At 43.6% G+C, this 22,435-nt stretch overlaps 1 protein-coding gene across 2 annotated transcripts in view; it reads right to left on the reverse strand.

The window, feature by feature from the left end:
- The window catches only part of LOC144772856 (uncharacterized), a 148,474-nt gene that overhangs the window by 19,415 nt on the left and 106,624 nt on the right, over window positions 1-22,435 (reverse strand). For both annotated transcript variants that reach the window (XM_078657492.1, XM_078657491.1), the window contains exons 4-7: window positions 1,054-1,156; window positions 270-432; window positions 84-159; window positions 1-4 (exon numbers count right to left, since the gene is read on the reverse strand). The exon at window positions 1-4 is cut by the window's left edge and continues 107 nt beyond it. In XM_078657492.1, the coding sequence (XP_078513618.1) occupies window positions 1-4; window positions 84-159; window positions 270-432; window positions 1,054-1,156 (346 nt within the window). The remainder of the gene's footprint in view (window positions 5-83; window positions 160-269; window positions 433-1,053; window positions 1,157-22,435) is intronic.

Raw genomic sequence — 22,435 nt, forward strand, 5'->3', positions numbered from 1 at the left:
CGATCTAAGGGGAAAAAGGGAGCATTACAAATCATTAGTCAATGCAAACACTTTGCTAACTTTTTAGTGTGTTCATATCTTACCAATTTCATTTTTGCATTTGGATTGATATGATCGTCATTCATGAAACGGCCAGCTCTTCCGCAATTTCCATCGATGCTAAAATAAATATATTCCAGTTCATTATTGACATATGCAGCCACTATAAGAGTACATTTGCACAGTTCTAGACACAAATAACCTGCACATTAAGCACGTAAGGCCCTTACCAATATTTCTTTCCTTTAAATGAGTAAAAATAGAGATAGGCAGCCTTTGTAGCCGAATATTGCAAAAATCGTTTTTCACCATCCTGGCTGTCAATGTGAGGCCCAGCATATTCCAGTATAAACTCTCCATTACAGATGTCTTTTGTTGCAAAAACTCCGTTTCCTAAATACAGATAAATGTATATGATCAATGTGAAACTGGAAGAAATCCAGCAAATGACTTACACTTAAACATTTCATTGAAAAATCACGCTCAATACATGGTGGGCAATGGCCAAGGGCACTGAAATTATGCTGCAGAGGAGGACTAAATTATGTTGCAGGGTTGCCGAAATTATGCGCGAAAACCACAAACCATGCTGCATAATGAGGTACAAGCTGTTATAATATTAATTCATTATTTTGTCACTTTGCACATGGTAATACTATTTGGGAAAATATTTGACCTTAATATTAATAGTTTAATACACTAATACCGCAACAAACAACCGAAAAATAACTTTTTGAACATTTGCAAGGGCATTCCACTGCACATGACCTGTGTCAACATGTATTAGTAACTTTTGATCCGTTTGAGCTAGAAACACATTTTTTGAGGGCAAAATCTGCAGGTTATGCAGCACGTGATAGTTTGAGTGGCAAATCCGGCAAATTCATAATCATGTGGAAATTGCAGCAAAAAAACAATTACATAAAAGCAATTAGGCCCATAGAACAAAGAATACAAAGATTTAAACGTAGATTCCTATACAAACAAGAGCAGTGGCACAGTATTTCGCAATACCTTTGTAATCATTAATAAACTTCACAGTGCAGATATCCTTGTCTTGTTGCTTCTCAATATAATTATTTGCTTCATTCTCTGGAGACAATCTCTGTGACCGAGTCTAGGTAAAGAATGAAAAAACACAAAATGAGATTGCATTTTAAACTGCAATTAAAAGCACGCTTTAGCTACACAGAACTTCTCTGCAGCATTTCGTTTGTGACTGTTAATATTTGCAAGAATATTTTCTACGTTGAATATATTTTGAAATCACAGCAAGTAATTCCTGTTTTAGTCTTGAGCAAGCATTTAAAATAACATTGAATTTAACATGGTAGAACACTCACCATTGTAAAATGAGGAGATGTGCCTTTTCCTTCAAGACGGCTTCCTGAGATCCTCGAGTTTGGTGTGTCCTGTAGCTTGTCCAGGTAAAACTGGTTTACAAGTTAGCTGTGGGGTATTTATACACTGCAGGTCACTACGATAGCTTACCCACATAACCATTTAAAAGGTGAAGTGTTAGGTGCGATTGTCATGGGTTAGGTTCACTGAAACAAAGAAGTAATCTTGGGGCCGATTCACAGAACTAATCTGAGATAAAATTCTAAACTTACTACTTTTGGTATTCACAGAAGGCATTTAGTAGTAGTAAAGTTAAAACTCCTAACTGTACTACTACTAAATGCCTTCTGTGAATACCAAAAGTAGTAAAGCTTAAGATTTTATCCCAGTTTAGTAGTAGTAAAGTTAGGAGTCCTAACTTTACTACTAAATGCCTTCTGTGAATACCAAAAGTAAGTAACGATGTTATCTCAGATTAGTTCTGTGAATCAGCCCCCTTGACTGGAAGAGTGACACAATGGCCCTTTTTATATATTAAAGAAAGTTTGCTATTCCATTATCTTTATATGTTTTGAGAAATGATCAATAAGACTAGTTCAAACTCAATTCAAATAGTGAATTTGTTCTGAAGTGCTCATGTCAGTTAAAGTCAGGCAGCGCAGAGCCGCATGAAACATTTGAGTGTTGCATTGCTCAAAAAACGCCCATCATCATATTTACTGAGTCACTTGCCAATGATAGCTTCTGCTGCACCAACGCAAATAATGCTGCTTTAGAAAAGCACAAAGTAAATGGTGTCTTGCACGAGATGACATTCCTACATGTAATTTTGCAGAATTTACTTTAAGACTGCCTTGGCACATTTATGGATTATCCTATTGGTATACATTATCAGATGGTTGGTATTACTCAATGCAAAACCATTTGATATGCTTTGGTCAACTTTTCAGTGTAAAAAAATGATTTGCGCCTGAAAGTACATCTACGCAAACACCTGTGTTGCTTTGCATCCCACATTACTTGCCCGAAATATGGTAAATTTGGGCTTTGGAGTGCAATGGACTACCCAGACCATGGGTAGTTATCGGTCATTCTAAGAGTACAGAAAGGATTCTGAACATGAACCTGTTTTGTATGCTCACTTTCCTTCCAGGATTCACACATACGATGCAATTCCCACTTACGTTTTGCGCAATCAAAGAAAATCTGAACATTCTGTTAAAGTTTGTTAACAGAAGCAGCATATCAAACTCTGTTATAATAATTTGCTAAATGTTTACTGTGTTTGTGTAATGTAGAGAGGAAAGTCCTAAAATAAAAGAGAAGTCTAGCATAGCTGCACAGTGCTTACTTTGCGAAAAAACATGATTTCAAGACAAGCTTTCTTGAATAGAACACCAGACTTACCTTTGGCAGCAAAGACGTAGACACTTGCCAAATACTCAATACACATTGTCAGTATGGTTCCTATCTGCCTTTACTCTGCCACTGTAATGCAGCAATTGCTGCCTGCCTTTGAAATGCCAAAGGACAACGCTTGCAAAATGCACCTGCTAACCTTCCATGACCCTCACAATCCTTCCAGGAGAACTAATACACTTTTTTTTAAATCCAGGGGTGTGGAATTTAATAAAATATCTACTTGTCCATAGGGCAGGTTGCTTCATAAATCTACTTGTCCTGTAACAAAATCCACTTGCCATGTACTGAAGCGACAAATTATGGCCGCAATCTCATTATATAAAAGAGTTCTGATATAGCCTCCTTGATAATGCCAGGGCTCAAAGCATAGTAGTGTTTGAATACTTGCAATCCCCTTATGTTGCCACGTTTCCGCAGATCTACATACTGGGGCAGAAGGTGGTGGTAAGCAAAAGTTCCAGGGTCAGAGTGCCCTTTTGAGTCGGTGCAAACCTTCTAACTTGCATGTTTTAAGGGTATCAAAAACTCTTTTCTAATATATTCCCATACAGAGAAATGTTGGAAATTTACTCCTGACAATGGTAGTCGTAAACCTTCTTCCAGGGTTAGGAAAAAAGTGGTTGGAGCGAAAGTGAACTTGAAAACACTCACATTTTTGCATGAGCAAATCTACACATGATATTTGCCCATACAAAAATGCAGTTCACAAATATTTTCTATGAGTACTATTTATTGTCCTACTTCTGTAAATTCTTGGGAATTCATGAAAGTCGCATAACTACCCTTAATGCAAGGACATGGACCTTGGGTGCACTTTTGAAACTTTATTTAATAATTGGGCCCCTAATATGGTCTGGCGTTGACCGTGACCTTTTGTGTTTTTGAAAGTTCTGTTTCGGCTGGCTTCACTGTGAGTTTACAGCATTCTGTTCTTTCACAAGGAGCATATCGGCACACAAAGTATTTTTGTTCATTGCCAGTAACTACTGTGGCAGTGTGTGCTTTTTGAGACCAAAAAAATATTTTTGCTCTTGCCAATGTTTGTTATAATGGTGAGGGCCTAGCAGCTCGCACCTCAGTAAGGTTTTACAAAAACCATGCATAAACAGGTCACACATTGACATAACTAAAAAGCTGACCACTAATTTCATACCCACTGGCTTTGCCATTGCTTGTTTGTTTTTGTTTCCCATAATCATATTGAAAGTGGTTACACTGATTTTCCATTATGAATATTTTTGGGAAACACTAGCATGCATCAACACATGTTACTAAATGATGATGCAAAGAAAGGGTAATTGAAACTTTACACTAGTTTAGCTAAATGCTTTTCTTTCCAGCTTTCATATTTTGTTATGAACATTTTATTTTGAAAGCAAAGAATCAGCAGTGTAGTCGGCTCTTACAACATTTAATTAGAGTGCTCACCCTAATAATAAAGGCGTTCAATTAATGAACCATAAATACAAGTTTGAACAGCAGTAACATATGGGCAAAAATATTACCTTAACTGCAGATAGTCTCCTTCCCTGATCCAAAATGTGGTACTGCAAACTGGCAGCCAAAGGGTTTGTGCTGCAGGGGTTTGGGCCTACTTGTCCCAAGGACAAAATAAACATAAAAACTTGTTGCCCTTGACCCCCAACAACATGTCCTGGGTGTCGGGCTATAGGAATTCCACATCCCTGAAAATCATATCATTAATTAAACGAAATCCATAGCTGATCTAATATCGTTAGACACATACTGGCACTTTGAATGGTTGGGGACTCAAGAGTTCTATAAACATCTTATGATTAACATATAGGGATTTCAAAACTGCATAATGAAGTACCCTCAGGACTGTGTGTTACAAGCAAGCAGCATAATGACATTTTCATAGCGCTTCATGCCACACTTCTACGGTTTTTAAGCACTGCTAAATGACACGACAGTCTTCAAAATATGTCCATCATAACAGTATACAGTCTTTATCCCACAGTCTTTACCGTGCTAGACATTATCAAAGTACCACATAGGCATTTTTGGGCCCTTTTCTATGTGGTACTTTAGCACACACAAGGTATTTTTTTTTTTTAAATACCATAATGAATATGTCATTTAATATAGGGGGCGTAAGGGTTATGCAATAGGTAAGGATTGATGGTGGTTTTGTTTTTAAAGGGGTTTTAGGGTTCAGGGGATAGGTTAATGTACAGGTTAGTGAGCGTGGAAAGGCGTTTAAAGGGTTCAAGGATGGATAGAGATAAAGGGAGGTGATGAGTTTTTGGAGTTTAGAGGCAGGTTGAGTTCAAGTGAGGTAAGGCATTTTAGGGTTTCGAGTTCATGGGTGGGTAGATGTGTCAAAAGGGTTTTTCGGGGTTCAGTGGTGCGTGTTGGTAAAAGGTGAAATGTGTTTTTTAGGGTCAGGAGTGGGTAAATGCACTTTGGTGTTTTTTGTGGTTCTGAGGCAGATAGAGGTAAAGGGAGTTAAGGTGCTTTTAAATTTCAGGTGTGAGTAGAAGTAAAGGAAGTTAGAGATGTTTAGGGTTCATGGTGTGAAGTAGTTAATGGAGGTAAGGGGATAAAAAAAAATAAGAGGTTCTTGGTGTTTACACCGAAAACAGAAAAAACAAACTAAAAAATATTTGAATTTGGGTGCAACACCAGAGAAACTTCTTCCAATTGAGAAAAGCATGATAAATGGTCATTGCTTTTAGAGCTCTTTGGTGGAACACAGTAGGTAATGACCCCTGCAGGCACATCTTTTTGATGGCTTACCTAGGAATTATGGGACAGGGTTATGCTCACTTCCCACAGGAAGTGGTCATGTAGGAAGCGTAGTGACCCCAAGGGTCAATAGCCCATTGGCTACTACCCTACACTCTCATAACACCCTTAACTTCAGCATTTACGGGAGTCCGTGGCACCAGAGGACGTGATCCTGACGACCTGAGAAGAGAGAGGACACAGCTAAGAGCTGCAAAAGCAGAGAAGACTGAAGAGAGCACTAGACTTGGCCCCAGCCTCGCCAGACTGTATGCAGCCCTTGTCGAAAACTGCGCCAAAGTCGACTCGTCCTGCAGCTGTGACTCCAGAAATTTGGGAGGACTGCTTGCCTTTGATAAAGACTCAAGACCACCCATGAACAGCAGACCAGTTTAGCAGAAACTCCAAAAAGAAGACTCTGAGGCGTCCGGAACCACCAAAACCTGACACCTGAAGCCACCACTGCACCTGGCTGGTGATCCTAAGACCCCTTAGAGTGACCCTGATGGAGTCTCGCCCTGCGGGAGTAATGGAGCACTCTAAAGTGTGAGAGGATCAAGTTCTTCCTCCCCTGCGCACTAACACGTCGGTGCCAGGAGGCACAAAGGATTATGGGGCCTGTGGTCCTACGACCCCTCCTGGTAGCGTCCCTCATGGAGTCTGCATATATATATATATATAACAAATCTGAAGAATTATTTCAGAATGCAAGAGAATAACAAGAAGTCTATGGATCTTTTTCCTTCCAACCCTCAATGACCTAGACCCAGACTTATCAAAACAATGGCAGGAAGACACAACGGAATGCTCTCATACATTAATGTGCACACTGAATACACATGGAGATAGAAAACTGACTTAAGTGGTCACAAGGATTACAGAACTTGAAGATGTCCTGGAAACAATGCAAGACAGAAGATGAAAAAAAGCATTACAAAAAAGGGAAAAGAAGCTGGAAAAACATGAAGAGGAAGTTGAACAAAAGAAAGCTAAAAAGTTCAAATGAGAGAAAAGAGATTATGCGGCAGGTCGAATATACACATTTGCTAGGAAATTCAACTATCTATATGCTAAGCAAACTGCGGCAATTAACATCACGGACATAACATCAGTGGCTACAAGCGTAGAGAGCTCCGAAGTGAGTTCCGGGGACGAGGAGCCCACCACATCCCTCCCCAAACCGGATTTTTCAGGGGAAATGAGGCTCTTCCAGATGACAACGAAACAGAAAGGAAGCGGAAAAGTGATTACAACCCAGGAAAACCCCGCAAGACAAGAAGAACACAGGTGAGGTACAAAAAGAGGAAGAGGAACACAAAACAAAAAGCGCTAAAAAGAGCAGGTGCACAGGACAACAATTTAATCATCAATCTCCCCCCAAAATTAATTGATGGGAACCATAGGAGCCTTTTAAATAAGGGACTTTGTTTTTGTCCAATGCTGGATTTGACTTTGTAAATACAAGGATAGACTTCTACAAATTCACAAGGAAGGTGAAACTTAAGAAATACTACTCTATGAAGAGTAAGGAATGGGAAAATCAACCAGCAAACCCAAACTCATGGCAATACCTTCCAGTATAACAATGAACGATTTAAGTACACTAAAATCACTAACACGTCTGGAAAAAGAAGCATGAGGATTAGAAAGTTCACCAATTGAATCACTATCGGAGAAAGATCTCTGTGAATATCTGGAAATTCCGACAGACATGACATCCAGGAGTGGATGTAAGCCAAAGTCCAAATTCTGCCCATAGTTACCAATCGGCAACAAAATTCATCTGTTTTATGAGATCGTAACAGATGAACTAAAAGGCATGGTGTCAACAGAGACTACTAGGCCGTATAAGAGAGAGGAAAAAGCTAAACAAAATGTAACCAAAATGTAATAGGAAGCTTTAAGGGATCTTCAAAATGATAACATTATCATCATAAAACCCAGCGACCAGGGGGGAAATATTGTAATTACGAGTATACACCAATATTTAGCAGAAGCTAATAGACAACTTAGCAACAGAAAACATTATGATATAAGATCACATGATCCAGTTCTCCCAGAAACTAAAAGGGTGGCAGGAAAAAGGACTGATAGACATAGATGAATAGAGGTATCCGAACACGCTGCATCCTATGACTCCAACAATCTATTTCCTACTGTAGGTGCAGAAGGACATAAACAACCCACCGGGTAGACCGATAGTTAGTTCTATTGGTGCCCTGCTGGAAAACACCTCTAGGTTTATATATTGTGTTGTATGCAGTTTTGAGTGTGATTTCTACGAGTATCTGGTTTTCTTCTTTAGGTGCTCGTGGAGATCACGCTCTCACGCTCTTCCTTCGTATGTTCTTTGTGTTCTAGTCACGCTCCATTAAACAAGCTTAGTTTTGAATGCATAGTGTTTACAGGGTCGGTTAAGGTGTCTACGGACAGGCATTATTAACCGACTGACTGACTTGATGAGAAGCAATAAACTTCTGGCATCGGCTTGAATTAGTCTTCCCTTTATTCATACTGGATTATTAAATAACTTCTTTCCCAAAGATATACTCCTCTTTCTGTATGTTACCATCTTACTTATGTGACTCACAAGATTTTCTTAACAGAATCAATGATCTCCCATGCAAACCGAATTACCAGATGGCCACTGTGGACCTGGTCTCAATGTATACCTCGATTCAACATCTTGATGGTATGGAAGCCTGCAGATATTTGATAAGAAACTGTTCAGTCTCCCCTTTGGAACACTAAACCATGTTAACTGAAATGATAGATTTTTATCTACATCACAATGTCTTCATTTTTAATAACAAGTTTTATTTACAAACCCAGGGGACAGCAATGGGTACATCTTTCACCCCTACATATGCAAATTTACTTATGGGACGTTGGAAAACAGAAACAATCAGGAGTGAACAAAACAAGACGAAAATGGAGCAGATCATTCTGTGAGCTCATTTTATCGACAACCTCTTCCTAATTTGGGACGGTTAGAAGGCAGATTTGGAAAAATTCCTAAGATCCTTGAATCAAAACACGCTTCAGCTTCAATTTACATTGGGCATCCAGAACCAAGAGATCATCTTTCTGGACACTACACTTTACATTAAAGATCACAAAATCTGTATCAGAATGTATAGAAAAGCCACAAGTACCAATAGTATTCTCCACAACAACAGTGGGTATGCCCTACATCTGAAATGGAGTGATCTATATGTAGAGTTTTTAAGAGTCAAAAGATGCTGCTCAGAGGTGGAAGACTTAACAGAGCAAGCAAAGGAAATGTATGAAAGATTTTTGATCAGAGGGTACCCGGAAACAGTTTTAAAAGATGCATTACAGAGAGCAAAAGTGAAATATTGAGAGACACTACTCACAGAATCTGGAGCCAAACCAAGGGCAAGAATGATCAGGATGTAAGATTCATAACGAATTTCAACAAGTCTAGTGCCACGGTAAGAAACATTATCAAAAATAATTGGAGGATCCTACTAATGGATTAAGCCATGAAAAAAAGAATGCCATAAAAACGTACCATTACTTACAGCAAAGCAACCTCATTGAGGGATCTTTTAACCAGATCATATTTTAAACCAACTGACCCTCAAACAAACACAATGACATGGCTCCCTGTTCACACGAGAGTTTTCTTTAAATGCCCAAGTGCAAGACTTGAAGACACAGCATAAATAAAAGCGAATATGCAACTATCTATGGTACAACATACAAGATACAGGAGAAAATCACCTGTGAAACAGAATCAGTTGTATAAGTTTTAGAATGCCAATGTGGCACCAAATACGTGGGCAGTACCATCAATAAACTCAAGCTCCATATACTGCAACATGCCATGGCAAAGCACATATGTGAAAGACATGATGGGAAAACCGATCATATGAAATATTATGGCATCAAACATGTACAAAAGAAACCACGAGGAGGAGAAACAGAACTAGAGCTACGTCATGAGGAATCCAGAAAGATTCTCTTACTGGGCACAGAGACCCCCAATGGGTTGAATAGTGATGCTGAACTATATATTCACATCTAACAAAGTCGGAAAAATAAGGGGGTTCTCAGTATACATTGAATTCCACGCATAGCCCAAAGTCCATTAAAATCTTGAAATATGGATACATAAAGAAGGAAGACACGAATACACATCCATGGGCGAACTATTTGAGACTCTGTATTTGTTTCCTACAGATGTGATCATGATAGTACATCTAACTACTTAATTGTTTTAGGAAAATTATTGCTGGGTATATGTAAACAGAATATAGAAGACAGATTGTGAAGACCTATAATATACCACAGAAATAAGGTCCTTTTTATAAGCGATGATTAGACACTACAACATTAGCCTTTTTATATGGTTGTTTGTTGACTAAAACTTTAAAGTTTAACTACAATTTTAAAAGGGCTATGTGTTATTGCTGATTCTTTCAAAATAACTTTTTTTTAAAAACTGTAGAATCCCTAGCTGAAAGAAAAAGTCTCTTGTTGATATACTATTTACAGCATTTAGCACTTTAAAGACCTAATGGCTTAAAGCGAATGTTATCACTTGTGCATGAACAGGAATATTATTTTTATGATCTTGGTCTTGAATGAGAGGTTGATGATGTTACGCAGGTGGGGTGCGATGGAGTTGGTGGCCTTGTTGATGTGGTGGGGAAGAGGGTCGGATGGGGCGCCGGAGTGGATGGTGCTCATGGTTGTGATGGTGTCTTCCGTGGTCACGCTGGTCCATGCGGTGAGGTGATCGTGGTCGGTGGGTGCCGGTGGTAACGGTGTGGTGGGGTTGGTGGGGCGCGTCCGGGGATTGAGGCTGTTAGGATGTCGATGATCTTGCGGTGGAAGAAAGCAGCGAGGGCATCGCAGAGGGCTTGAGATAGCGGGATGTCGTTGGTGCAGGAGCCAGGGATTGAGAGTTCCTTCAAGATGTTGAAGAGCTCCTTGCTGTTGTGTGTGTTGTTGTCGAGGCAGTCTTTGAAGGAGGCCTTCTTAGTGGTCCTGATGAGGTGGTGGGGGTTGCGGATGGCGTCCTTGTGGGCTGTGTGGCTATCAGGTGTTTTCTCGTCACGCCAGGTGTTTTCCAGTCTCCGACAGGCGCGCTTGGAGGCTAGGAGTTCCGGGGTGAACCAGCTTGCTCTTTGGCTGGAGTCCCTGTTGATGTGCTGTTTCATTGGGGCTAACGTGTTGGCGCAGTCTTCCATACAGTGTCTGAGGGCGCGGGCCCCCTCCTCGGGGTCGGTGGGGTTGGTCGGGGGGTTGAGTGCGAGGTGAGCTTGTAGTAGTTCCTTGGTGACTTTGCCCCAGCGGCGTCTAGGGATCTGTGGGGTGCGGTGGTGTGAGACGGGTTTCTGGAAGCTGAAGGGGACGCAGTGGTGGTCGGTCCAGGTGAGCTCGGAGGCGTGGCTGAAAGCAACGTGGGGACTGGAGGTGAAGATGGCGTCGAGCATGTGGCCGGCGATGTGGGTAGGTGTCGTGACGATCTGTGTCAGTCCGAGGGTGGAGAGGTTGTCGATCAGGGTGGATGAGTTGCTGTCATTGTTGTTTTCCAGGTGGTAGTTCAGGTTGTCAAGGAGGATGTAGTTGGTGGAGGTCAGTGCGTGCGTGCTGATGAAGTCTGTGATGGAGTTGCAGAATTGGGGGCGGGCCTGGGTGGTCTGTAGACGAGGGTGCCTCTTAGGGTGGTCGTGGGGTCCGTGTGAATCTGGAAGTACATGTGTTCAGCGGTGTTGAGGGTGTCGGTGGTGCTTGTGGAGACTCTGATGGTGCTCCTGCGGATGATGGCGATTCCGTTGGTGCGTTCATTGCGGGTGATCTTGTATCCGTCGGGGATGGCGATGGCGATGTCCGGTTTCGTTCAGCCAGGTCTCAGTCAGGAAGGCGATGTCTGGTGATGTGGAGTCGAGCAGGTCCCAGAGCTCGACGACGTGTTTGCGTGCGGAGCAGGTGTTGAGCAGGATGCATCTGAGCTGATTGGGTTCCGTCGTGGTTGGTGGCTCGGTGTCTTTGGTGCCGGAGAAACTGCAGTTCCGGCAGGTGAAGGGGCCGTGGGTGCGCTTGGGCGCGGCCTTGTGGCATTTGGATGGTCGTCCGAGGTTGAGTGCGGATGTGGGCTTCGTGGATGGTGCTTGGTCCAGGGGTCGTGGCGCTGGGCGCGGTCCAGGAGTGGACAGGCTTGCGCGGCCTTGCAGCGGCAGTCATAAAAGGAGGAGTGGGAGGACGACTCAGCTGGGAGGAAGGTGGGGCTGGTGCGAGCGACTAATCGGCAGCAGGGGGGCGGGCCGCAGGGGAGGCAGTGGCGGGAAAAACCTAGCAGCACGCGCGGGGAGCGAGGGAGGTGGGCAGGGTACAGAAGGAAGGGGTTGGGGCAATCAGCAGGAAGGCGGCGAAGCAATCGGGGCGGCGAAATCACCGGGGGGCAGGAACCGTGAGGCCAGGAGCACATGGAGTACTCAGGAGCACGGGTAGGCACAGGAGCAGCGCACAGGCAGGTCAGGAGGCGATCCCGGAGGCAGATCGCAGCGGGAGTGGAGCAACCTACCAGAGGGTCTACTCATACAACATATGGGTACTTTACCGTAACTAGTTAATCTAATTTCAAATTCACATAGGAACATTAAAACATACTATTGAAATCAACATCAACTATTATGACATATTGTTAAGAATGCTATGATTTAACATGCTTTAAGTGATGCAATTTGAAAGGGTATAAGCAGTGCATGGAGAAAGCGCGAGTTATAATTAATGTACTGTGGCTAGCGAGTTGCCAATAGTGTGTACAGAGGTGCAAGCGTTATAATAATTTGAAGGTGGTGCGCAAGTTATACATTTCCATTTTATTGAATTTCAGTGCTTTATATTTTTTTATAAAAAAGTGTTTCAAATAGAAGAGTGGAGTGTTGTTGAGTGGAGTGTCATTAAGTGGACTGTCAGACTACAGTGAGGTTGTGTGGCGTAGAGTATTGTCATACAGTGGACTGTCATAGAATGAAGTAGAGTGGAGGGGTGCACAGACGGGTGACAGAGTGGCGTACAGGGAAGTGGTGTACATTGGAATAACGTAAAGTAGAGTGGCGTACAGTGGAATAGCATAGAATGGAGTGGTGTAGAGTGTAATATAGTAGAGTGGCATATATGTACGAGTTACTCACCTTCGGTAACGGTGTATCTGGTAGCGACGATTCCAGCCGCAGATTCCTTAAAGCAGAATTATCCCCAGGCGTGAGACTGGATCCGGAAAACTTTCCTGCCACAGAACTCCTGCGCGCCGGAACCACGTGACTCCGCCCTGACGCCGTCCGCGTTCGTGACGTCAGCTAGGACACATAAGTCCCACCCCAGCGCACCTACGTCAGTTTTCTTCAGAAAACTTTCCGCGCCACAAAGCCGAGCCATCAAAAGCAAAACTGAGAATACTGGAACAGTGGCGAAAACCCAGCTATACAGAAGGGAAAGAAACAAATGGTGAGGAACAGCACCATCCAGAATAGTGCCAGGTACAAAGGCACCAGGTCATAGAATGAAAGAATAGAGCGCAGCTACTGTAAGCAAGTCTGTAACCAACATAACAGCCTCCTTAGAGGCAGAAGGCATGTGAAAAAGGGCACAGCAGATGAAGAAGTCTGCAACCATCGCCCGGAACCAAGAAGGGCTCCAAGCCAGAATGGGAGAAAAGTGGCAAGTCATCCCCCAACAGGGAACCAGTCATGGGGACAGGGAAAAACAACCCAGTCCACCGCAACAGGGGAGGATTCACAGGCCCGAAGCAGAAGAGAACCTCAGCATCGTGGAAGAACACCTGCCCCAAAGGGATGTGTTAGAACGACAAGAGGCCATCCAGCCTTCACCAACAGGAGAAAACAAGGCAATACGGAGGAGGCCAGATGACCCCATGCCCAGTTAACGTACCAGGAACCTCCACCAGAAGCTCCAAGGGTACGGGCAACACAGAGGAGTACCACGGGAGAAGAGCTAACCACAGACTCCAAGGAGAAGAGGCAGAAGCGCGGCAAAGCCCTCCACCGGGAAACGTACCCAGTGCAGAGGGCCGCCGAGCCCGTCATAGTTCGAAGTCAACAGACAAGACAGAACAGTAGCCTCAGCAATAAGGCAGAATAAGAATGTAACCTCACAATGATCCCATAGGACAAGAAGCAGGAGCGCCAGGGCCCACGCCAAAGCCACCAGCCACAGAACAGAAGAGCAGGTGGGGCAGCCGCTGACAAATGCCACGAAACTAAACGCCCAGACGACATCGGGTTCAGAACAAGGTTTAGGCTAGCAAAACGTCCCGAACAACCCCAAATGGGACCGCTCTGGATAGAATCGATCCACGAAGAAGTGCGATCAGCTAAAAGATAAGAGGAGAAACAAGTAGGATGGACCAAGCCATCACACAGGAAAACTACTCCCTCAGAAACACTAGACAGAGGACCAGAGCAAACGGCAGGCGAAGGGCAAAAACACCGCAGCACAAAAGCGTAGATGGCCAAGCCATGCCCCAGTAAGGACCAAAAACCGACTGATCGGCGTCAACCGGTGCCGGAATGGGCCTCCGTGGTGCCGGGCCGACTCCTGCCACCATGCGTTCCCCAGAAGAATGGGGCAAGGCCGGCGCCGGAACGGCGAAGGCGCGGCGCTGAAAAGGCGCCGCCTCGACCTCAGGCGGGGCAGCCGCCTGCGTCGAGAACCGAGAGGGACTCGGGAAGGCGCCCCAGATCCCGGCCTCCACCGGCGACCCCACCGGAGCTGGAGAGGAAGGCTACCGGCGCTGGCTCGACCTCTGGTGAGGCAGCCGCCTGCTCAGAGGGTCGAGGGGGACTCGGGGACAAGCCCGGAGTCCCGTCGATCACCTGCGACACCACAAGGAGCCCCATAGGGATTTGCTGCGAGGCAGGGAAGCTAGGCGCCGAAGAGGGGAGCCCAGAAGGACTACACCTCAACGACACCACCCTCCTACGACCTTAAGCCGAAACCTTCGGCACCGGGGCCAGAGCTGCCGGCGACCCCACAGAAGTCCCCCGCAAGCCAAGGGATCCGCAGACGTCACAGGAGTTGGAGGAAGGGCCAAAGAAGTCTGCAGCGCCGCAGCGTTGGCTGTCATTTGGGCCCTAGTCATGGGGGGAGCCGGCACCCACCGCGGAAGGACAGGGCCTCGGAGACCAAGTGAAGGACCTACCAGCCGGTGAGCCACGCCTAAAGATCCTCAGCGAGAAGAAATTCCGCAGACTAAACTGGCGGCTCCTTGCCTCCGAGGTAGGGGACGGACGCTGGGACGACACCGACCTGGGCAAGCTTGCCGACAGCAACTTCAACCGGTGCTTTCGCCATGATTTAGGCTTAAGGTGCTGGCAGGCGTCACAACTCTCCGAGTCGTGGTGCTCACCCAGGCACCACAGGCAAATCGGGTGAGGGTCCGTCGCCGACATGGGACGTGCACAGGAGGTACACGTCTTTAAGCCTGAAGGCATTCACACACTGTTCCACGTAACGCCAAAGCGTGAAAAAGAAGAGAAGGCCTAAAAAGAGGCCAGGACAAAATCCGGATCCGAGTGCACGCGGAAAGAGAAAAAACTGACGTAGGCGCGCCAGGGTGGGACTTGTGTCCTCGCTGATGTCACAAACACGGACGACGTCAGGGCGGAGTCACGTGGTGCCGTCCCTCCGGCGAGCAGGAGTGCTGTGGCAGAAAAGGTGTCCGGTTCCAGTCTCACGCCTGGGCATAATTCTACATTAAGGAATCTGCGGCTAGTAGTCTATCAGATTCAAGTGTCATACACTGGAATACCTTAGAGTAGAGTGGTGTAGAGTGGAGTGGCATAAAGTGAAATGTCGTACTGTATAGAGGCGTGAAGTGGAGTTGCATAGAGTCAAGTGGTGCTGACTGAAATAGCATAGCGTGGAATATGGTAGAGTGGAGTGGCATACAGCGGAATATCACAGTAGAGTGGAGGGGCATAGATTGAAATAGCAAAGTGTGAAGTGGCGTAGAGTGGAGTGGCGTAGAGTGGCATAGCGTAGAGTGGAATTGTCTAGAGTGGAGTGGCGTAGAGAAGAATGTCTTAGAGTGCTGTAGAGTAGAGTGGTGCAGAGTAGAACAGCATAGAGTGGCATAAAGAGGAGTGGTGTAAAGTGGAGTATAGTGGCATAGATTGGAGCACTGTGGAACACTGCAGAGTGGAGTGGCGTAGAAAGCAATACTATAGAGTGCAGTGGCGTACAGTGGAGTGGTCTCGAGTGGAGTAGTATAGAGTGGAATACTGTAGAGTTGAGTGGCATAGAATTGCATAGACTTGAATAGTGTACAGTGTAACTCAGTCACTGCTAAAATAAAAATGATCAACAACCTTCTCTTAATAAAATGCGGATTTACCCACCAACTAACACATGAATAAAAGAGTAGAAATCCACATGCACGGTGTAATCTATCCTCACACTCTTCTGCAAGACTTTGTTTTACGAGCAACTCACACTATTCCTCAACACTTTTTGTTATGGCACAGCTAGTTGTATGTGGTGTACCGCCCCATATAGGACACTATCTTTCAAGCAGGCACTCCAAAGGGCACCCAAAAAACAGATGTAAATTGCGGAACTTGAAAACCTAGGCTGGGGTATAAAACCCTTAGAACTCCTTAAATAAAATGCAATATGTTAAGTCTGTGGATTCATCTTGGTCTTTGTCCTCATCACTCCTAGGTGTAGGCCATAATCCATCTACTGAAATTTCCAGGGATTTAGATTTCATTTCTCCTTTACTCCTGAGTGGCCCCCAACGATCCTTAAATGAGGTGCCTGTGGGCTGCATCTCGACAAATCCTTGGTGGATACCACAGTCCCCCTACTGGGGTTTCTTGGATTGCCATAGGTTGCACATGCAATTGTTGTACCTGCATGCCTCCGCTTGGTATACACCATTGCTTCCAAAACGTTTTACAACCATGGCCCAAATTTCAGAGCAACAAACTTGAGAGACCCACCTAGCTTTAAAGTACATGAGGAGGGTGATTTATTTATTTATTTTTTAATTATTCTGATTAGTATTTACAGGTTACAAATTAAAACGTAACTAAAGAATCGTGTGGTAATGCACTGCCATTTACATTCAACACATTTTCCATTTAAATGATCATTTAAATTGCACAGACATACAGATTTAGTTATAAAGCTATATTGCACACAAAGGATAATGTGTGGAAATCGGGTTTCAGTGAATATTTATCATTTGTGTGTCACTAAGTAAAGTGCCTTGATTTGCTCCGATCCTATTAAAATCTTTGTATCCATCACACTTCAGAATTATTTAAAAAGTGCTTCATTTTTTAATGATCGTGTATAGTTAATTTACAGGCATTCAAATCATGTTGCACATCGTGTTGCATACTACAAAAATTACATCCTACAGTTTTCCCTTTCATACTCACTGTAAGCAAGCAAGATTCTCAAGTAATTCACTTACATAAGGGCGCGGATTGGTATACATTGGAGTGGATACCTCTTGGTGCCCTTACATACTTAAGTAAAGGCGCCACTGAACCATGCGGTGCCCACTATACCCCTTCACAGAATTCCCCGGAATCTTGCTGAATTTTAATGCAATTCCACATAATTCTGTGGTTTGGAACTCTGCCAATTCCACTTCCCCTATTAAAGGCACCTTGCCATTTTCTCTATTTGTACGAGCTACCAGCCCATACCCTATACATTTTACTACTGTGCATGTATTAACTGCACCTTCGTTTTGTCCCTTCCTTGGCAATCAAAAATAGTAAATAGTTAGCAATCCTATTGGCTTCATGGGGTTAACACATTGAGATTGCATACGTGTTTTTTGCCTTAGGAAAATTGCATTAATTCAATGTTTGTACACCGCAATACCAGATGCATACTAATGGTACTACATGTTGCAGGCAAGCGCAATGTAAACTAAGGTCTGCACATGAAGAAATACACATACAAAAATAAATTCAACACAGGCACTGCTAATACATGCACACCATGTTCATCACTCTGTACAAATGATAAATTAAAGCACAAAAGACTGAAAATGAAGGTCACTTGAGACCAAGGCTTACAACAGCGTGCATTTTAATTTTAATATTCCCTTCATGATTGATAGAAATTTGACATAAAGGCTTGTATATGATCACAAATAACAATGATATTGTCTAAATTCGGAAAAATTTCTGTAATGTTTCTATCCATTTTGGACTTAACAGCCCGCGTAGCCTCCATATATTACAGTAATTTTAAATGGCGTGGCCTGCAATGTATTACGCTAAACTCTTTATAGTAAAAAAAAAAAAATACAACATGATTTTAGTTCAGTCAATCAGGCCTGAAGCGTTTGAGCCTGTATACTTTGAAAAGGGCCACACCTCTGCTTTAAACATGGATGTTTAATGTACAGAAACAATTTTGTGTACTTCTATATACAAATTGACTTTTAATCAAGCACTGAACAAAACAATTTTGAAACGAATACAGCTGTTAATTGAAAAGTAAGGTCAAGTTTAGACACGCACTCTACAACTTATACATTCTGCAAGGAATGCTGTATCGTGAGATGACATTGTCTTTTCACTGCGAGATAAAAACTTTGTATAGGTTTATTATCTTTTCAAAAATATTTTTTGCAGACGTGCAGCCTTATTTTCTCACGTTGAACTCTCATTTTATATGAAGGACACATTGCACTCTTGTCCGTGAATCCCAGGTAACACTGCTAGAGTCAAGGGAAGCAGATCACTTCCAAAAATCTGCTTTCCTGATTGACAAAAATGCTTTGAGATTCAGAGTAGGCTTGGGGTGTGGAAGAAATTGCCCAGGAGCTACTCACATGCTAATTTGTCTGTTGTCAGTGTGCTACTGCCAAGGAAAGGGTGTGCCATACCGCTCAGGCTAGGGGAAGCAATGTGATATTAGCTCTTTCTTATTGAAGCATGGCCCAAGCTGTGACTGAGGCCTTCAGTAAAACCTCTTCAGGCTACTTCAAAAAGAATTAGCATTTCTGAGAAACCCGTACATCTTGCAATCTGCAAACTCAATGACATGCTAGAACATTTCTGCAGTGTAAAATAAGTTATAAATATTTTCTGGAGCCGAATAGTCCGATAAAACCGCAGATGAGGCACATTAGCTATTAATATTGATTTGCATTTTTTCATTATTCTCAAATGCAGAACTATTTGTCTTGCATCTTTAGTCTATTAATGGGGCAATTTTTGTGTGTGTATGCTATAACTATGAACGCTGCAATGTAACAGAACAATTTTAGCACTTTCTCCTGTTTAGAACAGCATTTTCCCCGGTAAAAGTAGGTCAATATAATGGTAGGTGAACTGCCTGTTCCTAATAGGGTACTGGGTAAAAAGATCCACATGCGTCGCAGGGACACTTTTTCTTTGGAAAAGATTACAGTGGAAGCTCTTGCCAGTGAGCTGGGTGAGAATCCTTGTAGGAGGCAACCAAGCCAGGGAGATTCCAAAAACACTCCAATTGAGGATTTTAGCAGTGCTGCTTGTTCATGGGTAAACAAGGACACCATGAGAAGGTAAAAGTTTAGTTTTTATGAAATCGTGAACAAGAGTGTCAGCTGGTAGAATGGGAAGCGAGGCGGAGGACACAACAAGCATTATTGATGTGATTTGAAGCAAAAAGGCATGAGACATAGGCTACTTAAGGATTATATTCCAGTGCAAGGATAGTGGGAAGTGAGCAGCAGCAGTAGGCCGACATGGGAAGTGTTTTGTGAAGTGTGCGTGCAGAGGCTAATCGAAATGTGTTGCTGGAAGCATATAGTTAAACATACAAGGGGGTATAGAAGAAACGTGTGAGAACAGGCATATCAAAGATGTGAATATCTTCCACCTTTGAAGTGGTTTGTGTCATTTGGGGGCAAAATTACACGGTCATTGTGCCACCAGAGCGTCACTTTTAAGATGCTCCGGTGACACAATGCTCTGCTCCATATTTACAAAGTGGCGTTAAGCCATTTTGCATGGCTTAAAGGGGCTTTGTAAATATCTATTTAGATAGGTATCTGAATGAAAGGGGCGACCAATCAGTGCTGCTGTGGTCGTTCCATTGCAACCCCCACTGCTTTTTGAAGCAGACCCAGATTTATACGGATCTGTAAATTTGAGACAGGGCCAAAAACTAACGTCACTGAAAAGCAGGCGTTAGATTGACACAACAAGGAGAAATACTTTTATTTCTCTTCATTTTTGCTCTATGTGTGCTGCATTCTGCAGCACACATAGAAGGAGCAAATTGTCTTTAATGATCGTTTATGTGCAGGAAGGCGTCCTTTCCTGCATATAAACAATCTTCCTGCAACACAGACACCCTTGCACCATGGTGCAAGGGTGCCAGAGTTGCAGGGAATCATCCCTGAAACACAGCCCCCCCCCCCTGCACCATGGAGCTAGAGTGTCTGTGTTGGCGCTCAGCAGCCTTTTTAGGTCTCGCTATGCGCTGCTTCGCTAGCGAGACTCTATTGTTGCCGCTTTGGTGCTGGAAGGGAGAAAGGAGATGGCACGCGCGGATGGGAGATGTGCACGCGTATGGACAGGAGATGTGCACTCTGTACGCGTGCACATCTCCTGTCCCCGGAGGCTGACAGCGCGCGCATTGTGCTCCTTCAGTTTCCCTCCCCCCGTCGGCTCCACGGAGCCAGCTTGTTTGAAAGAAGGATGCAGTCTGTGCCTGGCCCTGACAAGCTCTGCGTTTTTCAAGGGGGTTTTTATTTGACATGTATGTGTTGCTTTACTCAACGCTAAAGATCATGAACACCATCTTAGTGAGCGAGAACAAAAAATGACTGAAAATTGTCCAACAGTCGGTTCTGTTTATAGTGTTTGCCTTTTTAACCTACACCAATTAATCATAACAGCTCCTGTTCATGCACATTTTAATGCTGCTTTTTTTTAACCAACTCCCACAGCATGAGAGTCTGAGTTAGAAATTCCAGGGTTAAAACCTGGGAGTTCTTCAAACATCATTACGGGGGTTTTCAGTTCATGCTGTTGTCTCGCTATTTAAGACCATGGTCGCTTTTCTTGCACATAAGTTGATTTCAGCAGTGCCCACGGGGTACGTAATTAATTTGATATTTAATTATCCGTTCACCAGATATCAGCCATGCAAGACATGGAATTTCATATTCTTTGTACTTCATTTATCAAATGATACAGCATTTCACTTCAAATATATATTTTTCCTACATGTGTGATTCCGTAGTACGTCATCAAAACTCGCGTGACATTTGGTGCACCGTGCTTCGAAAACATCTCCAAAGCTCACGTGCCATATATGCCAAACTACAAACCCTAGTCTTTTAGCCGTGTGCTTTTCGGCGCCAAAAACGTGATGCTAGTGAAAGCAGTTCACGACCTCACCAGGGCAGGACCGGCCTTGGGCGTGGGTGAGCTGGGCCCGGGTCCGAGGCGCCACTATTCCGAGAAGCTACAGTATGCTGCTTGACTTGATGCTGTGCTCGTCCATCCTACTTGGTCTCAATAGGAGAGGACATGGCTTAATGGCCAGAGCTATCGACTTTGCAGCTGGGGAACCAGGTTCCAGAGTCGGCTCAACGTCCTGTGATTCTGGGAAAAGCTACCTTTCAAGCTCCAACCCTTGCCAAGGGCGGCTGATGTATAAAGAAATGAAAACAACAATACAACTTTATTTTATTTCTATCCTGAGCAAGCCAGGATATTAGTGATTAAACGCAAAGTCTTACAGGGACCAGTGGTGAATGCGTAAATCCATGAACAGCTCCTCATGCTACACATATTTGTAACTTTAGACATAGGGAGATGAAGTGATCTGTGTAGACTTGAATATGTTTGGTCAAGTGTTATAACTGTGAGCAGAACCTGCTTCCCACACAAACAGCAGAAGAAAACAGGCAAACATGGGATTTTAAGGGGCTTGTTGACATCCTTAAGCAAAACAAGAGGCACTGAATTTAGACAGCAGCTCTATCCCTCACACGTTCATTCATCTCACAACACAGCTATGCCTTGCGTAACCAAGAACTTACAGGCTCAAAACTCCTGCAGCAGATCTATCCCCCAAGTTACACAGATCTTACAAGATTCAGATATATAATTTAGGTTTCACAAACCCTACAGCGTCAGGCCTCACACTGCAGAGCTATCCCTCAAGTTACACAAATTTTACCAGATGTTCAGTTTTTCAAATCTAACTTTTTACTATTTTACATGCTTACACATAAGCAAAGAAAAACACGTTACTTTCACAGATACATTTTTAAAATGCAGTAACAACTCTTCAATTTGTAAGGAAAGGCTGTGAATAAGTCATGGATTGGGAAAACAATGTACCAACGCATCCGAAGGCAAGGGTGTGGAGGGCATGGAGGGTTAATCCTTTCGATCAGCACAGAAAGCACAGGCAGTAGGTTCCGCATGTGTTTGCGAGAGGCCAGTGTATTGTAATTAAAAAAAGCATTTGTAATACAATAAGTCTCACATTTACGCAAGTTTAAGCTATTGGCATTGTAAATGACAATGCCTTTTATTTATGTTTTGTAAACGGAAAAAAAAGGCATTGTCATTTGCAATGTCAATAGCCCAAACTCACATAAATGCGAGACCTATTGCATTGCAAATGCTTGTTTTTATTACCAGCGCAAGGGAAAACTCGGGGTGCGCCGTATGCTTGTGAATATGTCGCATCCCTGTGTTTATAAATGACGCAGCAACGAGCTGCTAAATTGCTTGTTTCTTACTGAGCCACTGTTGGTATTAAGCGACTTGTGACACTGAATCACTGTTTAGCCAACATGGACACAGTTATTGGTGATGCTGCACCATTGGTGATACCACAACACCAGTAATCT

Source organism: Lissotriton helveticus, chromosome 8 (genome assembly GCF_964261635.1).
Source record: "Lissotriton helveticus chromosome 8, aLisHel1.1, whole genome shotgun sequence".
Taxonomy (NCBI): domain Eukaryota; kingdom Metazoa; phylum Chordata; class Amphibia; order Caudata; family Salamandridae; genus Lissotriton; species Lissotriton helveticus.